The sequence below is a fragment of the Trichomycterus rosablanca genome, chromosome 5, assembly GCF_030014385.1.
Source record: "Trichomycterus rosablanca isolate fTriRos1 chromosome 5, fTriRos1.hap1, whole genome shotgun sequence".
Lineage (NCBI taxonomy): Eukaryota > Metazoa > Chordata > Actinopteri > Siluriformes > Trichomycteridae > Trichomycterus > Trichomycterus rosablanca.
The window spans coordinates 48154722-48167124 of record NC_085992.1 but is presented as its reverse complement, the minus strand read 5'-3'; the positions used below and the strand labels follow the sequence as shown (position 1 = coordinate 48167124).

The 12403-nt window shown below is 39.0% G+C and overlaps 1 protein-coding gene across 1 annotated transcript in view; it reads right to left on the bottom strand.

The window, feature by feature from the left end:
• The window catches only part of dkk2 (dickkopf WNT signaling pathway inhibitor 2), a 32257-nt gene extending 20222 nt beyond the window's left edge, over positions 1-12035 (bottom strand). The window contains exon 1 of the mRNA XM_062995298.1: positions 11789-12035. Within this exon, the coding sequence (XP_062851368.1) occupies positions 11789-12025 (237 nt within the window). The 5' untranslated portion in view covers positions 12026-12035. The remainder of the gene's footprint in view (positions 1-11788) is intronic.
• Between the last annotated feature and the right edge of the window lie 368 nt (positions 12036-12403).

Below are 12403 nucleotides of genomic sequence, written 5' to 3'. Positions count from 1 at the left end.
GCTCGCACATCTGGCAGTTCTCTTTCAATGTACGGTTCTAGTCTGGGTTCAATAATCTTTAGCTTCATTTAATTGGTGTGAGGATGTGAAATATCCAGCTTACAGCTTGAGCTTAAGTATAAAAATTATATTCTTCTAAGAAATATTGTTTTTAATTTAATCCTTTAAAAAAAGTGCATTGAAGTTAATCCAAATACTTCATGCTGGAATTCTGAATATGAATATGAATAATGTATTTCATTACTGGCAAACACTTACTGTGGGTTATATAAAAATCAAAGGAGATAAAAAATAAAAGCCAAAGAAGTTAAAAATAAAAATACAAAGTTTATTATGAAGTAAATCCTGGAATTATTTAAATTCTTGAGGATAAATTTTAAGCATTGATGAATAGATCGTTATGAGTGGATATTTTCTTTACGATTTAAAAGGATAGCTGGATGATCGATGAAATAGACGGATCTTTATGGATCTGAAAACATCTGAGAGAATACTAAAAGAAAAATATCATTCTGGAATTTAGATCAGCCTGAAGCCTGAACCTGCATTTGGCCTCAAACTGATTTTCTCAGACCATATTTTCCTCAACCTTTTCCACAAACCTGTCACTCCGAGGATTTGATATCATTGTTGGATTTCTCCGTAATATTTAGCCCTGTTGAGCTTTTTACCTTTCCACCAGAGACTTCTGGCTAGCTGGGTTTAAATCATCTTTCAGCGTGGTGATATTTATTCCAATTGATTTTGAACGCTTGGAGCAGATACCACAGTCCAAACAATACAGATGACCGAGAATTTCCATCATGCTTTTCCAAGAAATAAAATCACTCAGCTAATCTCCGTTTTCGGACCGCAGGATCAAGAGTTTGGTCTCGTAATCCAGCGATATTTATATAAACTGGGAGCGTAATTGGGAATGCTGGGCTGTTCGCCCGCAAACGGCCTGACGCTCGAGTCGGATCTGACCTTGAGGAATCGGAGCAGACACTCGACACCGTGAATGGTGTCGGCGAGCTGTAATGGTTTCCGGGAGTAAAATAAACAGTGTCACTGGGCAAACAAACGCTAGCGAGCCTCAAAGGCAGAGAGAGGCGGTCTGGGCTTTCTCTCGCTGTTCCAATCCTAAGTTTAGGGTTAATCTCTGAACCACGGGCACCAGACGTGTGCAGAAACACTTAAAGGGACACGAGAATCTGAGCCTGAATCACTCAACACGACTTGTGTAAACACTATAAAGCACAAATCTCACACACAGCAATATACACTGATCAGCCATAACATTAAAACCACCTCCTTGTTTCCACACTCACTGTCCATTTTATCAGCTCCACTTACCATATAGAAGCACTTTGTAGTTCTACAATTACTGACTGTAGTCCATCTGTTTCTCTACATGCTTTGTTAGCCCCCTTTCATGCTGTTCTTCAATGGTCAGGACCCCCCACAGGACCACTACAGAGCAGGTATTATTTAGGTGGTGGATCATTCTCAGCACTGCAGTGACACTGACATGGTGGTGGTGTGTTAGTGTGTGTTGTGCTGGTATGAGTGAATCAGACACAGCAGCGCTGCTGGAGTTTTTAAACACCTCACTGTCACTGCTGGACTGAGAATAGTCCACCAACCAAAAATATCCAGCCAACAGCGCCCAGTGGGCAGCGTCCTGTGACCACTGATGAAGGTCTAGAAGATGACCGACTCAAACAGCAGCAATAGATGACCGATCGTCTCTGACTTTACATTTACAAGGTGGACCAACTAGGTGAGTGTCTAATAGAGTGGACAGTGAGTGGACACGGTATTTAAAAACTCCAGCAGCGCTGCTGTGTCTGATCCACTCATACCAGCACAACACACACTAACACACCACCACCATGTCAGTGTCACTGCAGTGCTGAGAATGATCCACCACCTAAATAATACCTGCTCTGTGGTGGTCCTGTGGGGGTCCTGACCATTGAAGAACAGGGTGAAAGCAGGTTAAAAAGTATGTAGAGAGAGAAATAGGTGGACTACAGTCAGTAATTGTAGAACTACAAAGTGCTTCTATATGGTAAGTGGAGCTGATAAAATGGACAGTGACTGTAGAAACCAGGAGGTGGTTTTAATGTTATGGCTGATCGGTGTAAAGTGTTTGATAATAATGAAGTGAACACCTTTAATGAGCGTGGATAATTGGACACTATCAGTATGGCTCTAATTATTATTTTTTATTTTCGGTGCCAAGCCAGGTGCTGGCGTGTTAGTCACGGTGTCTCGCGGGCTAGGAGAGGTGTGATCAGCCCATCTAGCGCTAACAAGCAGTCACACCTTGGCCTGGTTTAGTTCACTCTCCCAGCTCGTTAGCGTCACTAAACAGACACTTAACCCCAGAGGGGGCAGCATGGACCCGTTTCCTTTTCTAACAAGCTAGACCCGAACGATCTGGCTGCCCTCTCGTTAACGAAAGCACCGTGTCGCGTTAAATAAGCGGATCGGCTTTAAAAAGAAATGAAACTTTCAGAGTGATGAGAAGCAGGTCTCGCAGCATACACGCTGCATATTAAAAAAAAATAACAGACAGGCACGCTTTGCCCATGCCAGTACCCTTTTTCCCACCCACGTGCTTATTCCCCAAAGTGCCCACGGGACCAACGTTCAACTCGAACATGCCACAATTGAGAACAGGACGATGTTTTTGTGATTTATAGGAATACCCAGTGCTCATGTTTTCCATGGTCAGGAAGTTTTTCATTAGCACACAGTAAAATGTAAACATGCCCGAGTGCCACATGGTACCGCCACATGTCTTCAAGATGCCGGCCTGCTCGTACTGCTAATACTGATGTGACAGAAACACCCAAGCACTCTAAAAGTCTGTTTTGGGATTAGAGCGTGGCGCTGGGTGGCCCATTTCATTTCAGTGGGAGTTATTTATCGCCAGCTTACGTTCTGATCCTTCACTTATCCTGTAATGATAGTGACTCAGAGGCCTTGAGGCAATACATAGCAATGACTGCATGTTTAGCAACAACGGATATGAACACGGCGCTTCACACTCTCCTTTCACTCTCGACAATGGAACATTAAAATGCATATACCATTATGAGTGTTGTTCTAGCTTTGTGACTCATTTGCATAACTTCTATGAAATGCCAGACGCCAAACATTTAATACTAAACAGGTTGTTTTTAATTCTGGAAAACATCTTTCTCTGACTGAGGTGCCTTATTCCTCTGGACAAATATACAATGGATCTTCAAAAAGTTTCCTCACTTTTATATTCTGGTTATAAGCGGTGAGGGTGGGAGGAGGAGTAATCGGTCGTGTCTGAGAGACTGAGAGACGCTTATAGTCCAGATTTAGCTCCATCTGAGCTCCACCTTTTTGGATGCTCAAAGAAGCTTTAAGGGGAAGAAGATTTTCATGTGATGATGATGTGAAAGCAGCACTGCATCAGTGGCTACGAGCTCAACCAAAAAAATTTTTTGCTGATGGTATTAAACAGTTGGTACGGAGCTGGGAAAATACATCGGAAGGTGACAATGTAGAGAAGTGATGTTATTTGTTTTTAAATTGAGTTTTAAAAAATGTGAAAACTTTTTGAAGAACCCTCGTAATTACTCCATCAGCTAAGGAAAATAATTTGCATGGGCTATACTGCTTCATAAGTCAGTAAGATATATGGATGATTGTCTTATAATTAACATGTTAACATCAGTTAACATTAACAATCAGTTTAGGGCTATCTTATCTTATCTTATCTTATTTTGGACCATGCCATATATTTATAAAAAAGAAAAAACAATATTCATTGCATGAGTAGCTTGCGTCTCATTTATTGCTAACATTTTGCTTTTATTATAAAGCTTCATTTGGATTGGCCATGGTTTACCTACGGTAAAATAAACTAACCACATCCAAATTCAAGTGTTGATGAGAGTGTTGATTGATTTTTTTTAATTGGAAAATAATAAAAACAGCTTTCAAAACGACTGTCAGATTTTAACGTCATGTTTTACACTTTGGTTACATTCATTACAGGAACGGTAGTTACTGGTTACACAAGATATTAACCTCCAATTGCATGTCTTTGGACTGTGGGAGGAAAACGGAGCTCCCGGAGGAAACCCACGCAGACACTTGGAGAACATGCAAACTTCACACAAAAAGGACCCAGAACGCCCCACCTGGGGATCGAACCCAGGACCTTCTTGCTGTGAGGTGACAGTGCTTCTCACTTAGCTACCATGCCACCCAACACATAGAATAAATAAATATAAATAATAAATAAATGATGTAATAAAATTATAACCTTTAACACCAGCAAATTCTAAATCAAAGCTGCTGTATCTGCACAACATATATTTTGACTTACATATTTTGTCATATTTAAAAAAACTTGATTATAAAAATTATTTGAATTTATTTATTTATTTATTTTTACAAAAAAAGAATCATTGAAATTTTGACAATGTATGACATGCATGTCCCTTAAAGCTGTATGTAAACCTTTTTAAACAAAATGTGTTCACATATCAGCATTAATCGAAAATTCCTGAAAATGACACTCAGCAATATCTGTGTAGCATAAAAAACTATAATTCTACAAGGCACTTTATTAAATAAAACACATTTTTGACCATGTCATATATATTTAAACACATTCTTTTCTCTTGGCATAAATGGCAGCCAAGTCTTTCTCTTCATTTCCGAATTCTGAACCCTTCCAATATGCAGGGGTTTTGGCTTTACTTCTTATTCGACTACTGTTTAGTAAATTATCAGAGAACTGAACTCAGTCATGACCTGGTGAATTGCTGCGCAAGGTGGGTTCCAACTTCTCCCCTTATTGTCAAACTGGCAGTAAATTCCCAGGTAAACGTGCACGTGTGAACAGGTTCAGAGGGGGTGGAGATTATGTAAATACGACTGAATAAATGAGACGGCGGATTATAATTCTGCTAACACTTTAATGAGCCCGACTCACCATCATTTCCAGTTGAGACACCTATAAAATCTAAACGCTGATAAAAGCAGCTCTCAGCACCTCGTCTATCACGTCGCTGGCTTGTGTCAGGTTCCAGTACGACGTGCAAAAGCGTTCAGCTCGACCCTGATCGGTGCGCCAGCTTTCCATCAGCCTAACACTCTAATACCCACGTATACTCTGGAATCGGCTAAAATGAATAACCGCGAGGTTCATTGGGGTGAGACAGACAAAGTGAAAAGCCACAGAATAAATCCATCCTGCCATATGAACGTTATAAAGTCTTTTTACTTTTTAATAAGTGCCTCATAGCTCCTCTCACCGAGAGCTGGCCTGAGGCTGGCGCAAACCACAGACCACGCTCTGCCCATTAAAATCACACTCCAACCCTGACACTGTTATCTTTTATTTATCCAGCTCATAAACAAGCACTTTGAACGGGCCGAAAGGGTCAGCAATGCACGCCTCGGGCACGGACTGCTGGAATCCGGCCACGGTTCAGTATCTGGCTCCATTGTGCTAGAAAAAAATACCGTTCCAGCCTGCCAAACGCACCGCGCTGCCACTGTTACTGTCATTAACCCTATTCATTTCTCTGAGTAGCTAAATGTAGCATGGCATTTCACTAGTACAACAATGCACCGGGCTTCATTCACATCACTGTGCTCAGATCAGCCGAACTGATCGAGTTTAGTGAGGCGCTAAAGCTTAGCGGTGAAATTTAAATGGAAGTTTGTAAGAAAGCCTAAATAAAGCACAAGCGTTTTATCTCTCAGTACTCCCGCGGTACTGTGAGTGCTCTCCATTAAGGAGACACCACCAAAATACATTTATTAAGTGTATTTTTACTCAGAGTTGCTGTATGACATGATTTACAGTGAGCAACTTTACTGACCTCAGTTCTTTCATAGTGCATTTCCTGTCAGAATTCATTTCCTGTGCAAGAATATCAGTAATTTCTTAAAGGACTCAAGTCTTTAGATTTGAGGAACCAGTTACACAATAACAGCTGGTTTATAAAAGTTTATTAAATTGTTTATAAACTGGCTCATAGCTTAGGCAAATGGCTCCAAGTTTAACCTATAGTCAGTATACATACTTTTTATTAAGTGGATCTTTTTTGTGTTAAATTTTTTCTTTAAATGTCTGCAATAAAAAAAAAGTAAGGTTTCATAAATTATGCTGAACCTTTACTCTGCTGTAAAAGTTAAAAAAACTACTTTACTTTGAGGTAAACAGCCAGTGCCAGTCAGTGAGATAACAAAATAATAGAAACCGAGTTAAACAATTCATTATTTAAAAAATTCCAAAAAGAAAACATGAATTTGATTTAATTCAGCTTCTATCTGCTGACGATAACTAGCACTATGATAACATTGGATAACAGTAGTGATAACAATGTATCTTATCACTGGGGCAGGACTATGTAGTCTGAGGTTTTAACCAGTGATAAATAGTGGTGTTGAGATGTTAGGCGTTATTTGAATTCAGTGTTAAATCTAGCTCTATTGTACTATTAAAAAAAATATTAAGTGAATATTTAAGGTAAATAAATTCAGTCAAATTCTGGCACGGTGGTGCAGACCACACTCACTATAAATGTTTGTCGACTTTACTTTAAAAGTGTCAGGCAATCACTGTCTACATCTGTAACACTGATACATTATGTGTATTACCAATAGGTGACGTTAAACATTTGAAAAACAGCTATAAACAAATGTGTCAAAAAAAGGGAGGAAAACGACCCAAATAGCCCCCAAATAGGGCAGCTGTAGTCTAGCGGTTAAGGTATTGGACTAGTAATTGAAAGGTTGCTAGTTCAAGCCCCACCACTGCCAGGTTGCCACTGTTGGGCCCTTGAGCAAGGCCCTTAACCCTATATTGCTCAGACTATATACTTTCACAATACTGTAAGTCGCTTTGGATAAAAGCGTCTGTTAAATGCTGAAAATGTAACAACAGCAATGACAGACAGACAGAAAAGAAAGAAAGAAAGTAAGAAAGAAAGAAAGAAAGAAAGAAAAGTCAGGTGTTTACCAAACAGACCTGATTGGCTACATCTGAGGAGAATGGCCAAGGCTTTGCGCTTAGCAATTTCAAGAAAGTCAGATTCACTGCAACGCTGAACAGGATAAAGTGATAGTAAAATATAATAAAATGAATTTAGACATTTGTTTAAGTTGTTTTTTAGTGGTATTCTAACCAAAAAGCAGGATATATTGGTCAGTATAACATCATGATGTTTAGTCCTGGAGAATCAGACCAAAATTTTTTTTTCTCTCTTTCAGATGCTCTCGTATTTATGGGTCACCACATCTGATCTGGTCTCAGTTTTAATAACGGATGTCCTGCCTGACGCAACCCTCCTTATTTGTATTTTTGAGACCAGCACTGAGAGTCTAGAGACCCCCGGATCTCAGCAGTTGTGCGCTAGTGAGCTTTAACAGCTGCGTTACCCAAAGCACCCCAGAGATCTGACCTAAAAATGATGTGCAAATAAGATTCAATTAGGTTAGATTTGTATATTTTTTGAAAATTGTCAGGTATAGTAATACATTAAGTGCACACAAAAATGTATTATGTAGTGTTAAAGATTTATCTTAAAAAAATAAAAGTAAAACACGGAAAAAAACCTGAAAAAATCTCATGCGACCGGGAATGCAGAGAATGTAACAGGGGGAAAAAACATTTATTTTAAGTGGGTCAGATCATTATAAGAGTATTTACAACAGCAGACAAACTCAGTAACCTCACTTTACCGATTAGTTTCCCTGCAGTGACTGAAAACTTTAGATAACATTATTTATTATAGTGATGGATGAACGGTTCAAGCTTTGCCAAGCTGCCTTTGTTAAGTGCTCCATTACAAGCTGTTTGGGATAAAGGCATCTGCCAAATGAATGAATGTAAACATGTGTCAGTAATAGTACCATGAAATGTGTGTATTATGTATTTATTTTATATATATCTTCTGCATCTGCTTTGTCTCCACAAGGATGTAAAGTAAATGAACACAAGGATCAAAATCTTATTCCTAGATTGGCGCAACTGTCTGATGATGCAGGAAAAGCATTTGCACCAGGACTCGGAGTACGACTGTGTAATGTGTCTACTAACATCTTTGCTGAGCCCCTAAATAATTATTAATATTATTAAGTATTACTAATGAATTATATTATTACTATTAAATTAAGCACCTAAATAATTCAGTACTCAGTCAAATCTCGTCCCACAGCCCACATGATTTAACAACACGCTCTTCTAACCTCCATCCTGCTTTAACACCCGCTTTAAACATCATATACAGGATATTATTTTTGTACTACTGCCCATAACATTCTAGCTGCCCCACTGCCCTAGTCAATATGTCCAAGTATCTGATAAAGTCAAAATAAAATATTAGATCAGTTTGAAGTATTTAGTTATGTTGTGATTTTGTAGCACTGACATACACCGACAAGGCATAACATTATGACCATTGACATGTGGAATGAATAACACTGATTATCTCTTCATCACGGCACCTATTAGTGGGGGGGATATATTAGACAGCAAGTGAACATTTTATCTTCTGAGTTGATGTTAGAAGCAGTGGGTCAGAGCATCTCCAAAACTGCAGCTCTCGTGGGGTGTTCCCGGTCTGCAGTGGTCAGTATCTATCAAAAGTGGTCCAAGAAAGGAACAGTGGGAAACCCAGAGACAGGGTCATGGGCAGCCAAGGCTCATTAAAGCCCGTCCAACAGACGAGCTACTGTAGCCCAAATTGCTGAAGAAGTTCATGCTGGTTCTAATAGAAAAGTGTCAGAATACACAGAGCATCACAGTTTGTTGCGTTTGGGGCAGCAAAAGGGGGACCAACACAATATTAGGAAGGTGGTCATAATGTTATGCCTGATTAGTGTACATTCATAAAAACAATCTTACTAACTGCGTCATCAAAGCAGGAATACACCCAGCACAGGGTACTTATCAATTTCAGGGCAACACACTCTCACGTTTACTGTCTTAAACACAGAGTTGAGTCTACACAAGAAAAACAATGCATGCAAAATGATAAACAGAGACGGGGACAAACATTTAACCCTGACACTTGTGACCCATGTATCTGTGTTGTTGTAGTAAAGCTTATTGCCGCCCTAACCAGCCTGATGGATTAAATAACTTATGTTACCTGCTGGATTTAAGCTGGCAAAGCCGCATAGCGGGTACAAAATCCTGGCATCTAGACATTTTAGGCAACTGTGACCAAACTGATTGACAAATTACAATTTAAAACTCCAAAACAAAAAACAGAGAACAGAATGTGTGTTTAATGTTCTTCTAATGGCATTTACTCAATACATCATTTACATTATATAACATGCATACATTACATAATCATGTTTATTTTTGGAAGTTTGCTGACGTCTTTTCTTTTATGGCTAAATCACGACACTGAAAATTGTAGTCTGCAAAAAAGCGTCTTAAGAAAAGCTAATTTATCATTTTATTAATTGTCAAAGCTAATATGATTAGAGAATTAGAGAATTAAACCTAGTTTAAAGTGCCATAAATCAGTACTGTACAAATTTGCCAACTCAGATGATAGACACATGCAGTAAAGTTTATTATAATTGAATATAAGGAATTTGATGATAGTTCATTCTTTAAATTTTATTTCCATGTTTTACTACCGCTTTATCTTGGTCAGGGTTACGGTGGATTCGGTTTCCCTAGAATCATAGGAACATTGCAGAAACACACCCCGTATAGGACACCAATTCATCGCGGGGCCTCGGCCATCAGCCGTCGGCACTGCTGGGGAATCGACCTTTGATCCCAAGGGTAGTGGGCTAGTCTAATTTATCACTGCGCCACTCCAGTGCCCCACTAAATGGCAGTGTGTTTTAAAAATATATTAGACTTGAAAATTACAATGTACATCCAGATAAGCAGTTTTATCCCTAGTCCTTATAACATGATGTGAAAAGATAGTGCCATCAGTCAAAAGTACTTATGGCGTCATAAGTGACTAATTTTATGCCAGTGTGTGTGCAAACTGTATGCATGTGAGTGGGGATATTTAAATATAGTACATTCTATTATTCATTCCAAATGGAAACCGTATCAATATTATGGTCATATAGTATAATACCATATGATATCACATGATACTATGATTGTATGCTGAAAACACAAGTCTAAAGGCAGGAATACACATCAAACTGGGCAAAAGTCCATTAAAGGGCATCACACAGCACATACGGCACACAGTCACATAGGGGGGATTTTATGTAGATAACCAGGTACTTTGTGGCATTGGAGTGTCCAAAAGAAACCCAAGTACATGCCAAACTTCACACAGACAAACTGAAGCTAAGGATTGGAACTGAAGTGCTGTACTGGTAGTAAATTTAATTGTACATTTAATTAAGTTATTTTGAGTCATTACTTTTATTTAATAGGACTATTGGGTAAAAATAGCAATGGTACTTGCAGTTCTTGCCTGCGGACCAAATTTTCTGGAAGGTTAATTCCTATGCAACGTTTGTGACCTAGTTTGTGCAAATGTGCATTTGTTTTACTATGTATAAAACTAATAATAATAATTATAATAATAATAATAATTGTACAGTTTACAAGTTTACATCTGTTTACATCTGTTTACAGGCGGCGGATGTGTGACAATTATTTGATTAACTGATTTAAAATGAAATGGAAGGTTAAATGAGCATGATGCGTATCTGCAGTTTGTACATGTTTATCTGTTTAGGTTTGTCTTATTTTAATGGCCATTACTAGACTGTGTAACTGTAGATCTGTTAAAGGGTGGTAAAATTGTTTTAATATGTGATTTACAACTAAATGGTAGGTCGATTTTGCCTTGAACACTCATCTGTACTTTGTGGAACTGTGCGTATGGCGAAAATGATTCCAATAACGCATTTTTATTTTAATAGTAAATTGATTTGCTGTACCAGGCTTAGAAGGTCCTTCGTACCCAGAGCCATTAGGCTCTACAACTCCACCAGGCAGGGACGGCTGGCTGTAGCTAAAGACTAAGGGTCCTAATGTAGTCATGTGTGTACGTACTTGTATGCACATGCATGTGCAAATGTATATATATATATATATATATATATATGTGTGTGTGTGTGTGTGTGTGTGTGTGTATGTATTTGCATATGTGTATATGTATGTATATGTGTATATATGTGTATGTATATATATGGCTATATTGGCCTCATTGTGCAATATTGTCACATGTCACTTTACTATTTAATAATTTAATTACTATTCAATCTTTACACTGAAACTATACCTCATGCATAGTCATTACAGTTACCAGTTATCCATTTTATGTAAAATACAAGAAATACTCAGTTCTAGTTTTTCTGTTTGCTTTTGTTTTGTTTTGTATTGTTCATTATTTGTTGTATTATGCTACTGGGGCTTTAATTTCCTTCGGGATCAATAAAGTATCTATCTATCTATCTATCTATCTATCTATCTATCTATCTATCTAATGTTGATTAATTATGTTGATGTGTGCATTTGTGGATATGTTCAAAAGTACTGAGTGTGAAAATGATTCAATTGATGGCTTAAAATGTGAGTAATAAGGTTCCTCCCTTATTTCACATCACTACTTTGTTTAGTGCACAAAAATCGACCACTTTCTTTAAATTCACACACAAGGTGAGTGTTTCCTATCATTCCAAACACAAGACCTGGTAGGTGTGTATCTAATTTGGGTGGTTAAATTGGGTGCAAACACAATTAGTCTTGTTTACAAGTGAAAAGAAGAGTACACCTGTCGTCTGTGCGGTGCGCACTTACCTGCATTGGCGCGTTTGTTTTCCTGGACGCGGCGTGGTGGTGAGGTCCGGATCCAGTGCGGGTTGAAGCGGCTGTAGGTGCTTCACCCAGCACCGCAGTTTTAATGTTGTTGTTTTTGCTGGGATGGTTGCTGTGGTGGTGGTTGTTGGAGTTGTGGTTGTTGTTTGCTTTGACTCCCGTGTGCGTCAGGATGAGCGCAAGCAGCCAGCAGCAGCAGCCCGAGTGCGCCAGCAGCATCCTACCGGTGATCTTCTATAGAAGCCGCAGAACAATTCAGAGCTCTCTGGGAGATTCAGAGGATAAAATCCGTTCAGAAATGTACGGCGAATGCAGGTATAAACATTACGGGTCAGTAAGGACCTTGGTAGCCAGCTGTATGAATATGACTATTCTACAGGATCAGCATGATGTGCTAAACATGCGTGTGCAGGCAGATTTGGCGCATCGGTATAATTCAGTGTATAAAACTGTGTTCAAGCGCGATTCGATCTGAATTTAAGAGTCACTTAATCCGTGCGGGTGTACCGGTGTTCACCGTGTGTCTCTCTGATGGGGGAGGCCCGCTTTTATAGCACTTTCACCCTCCCTTCATCCCTCCCTCTCTCCCTCCCTCCG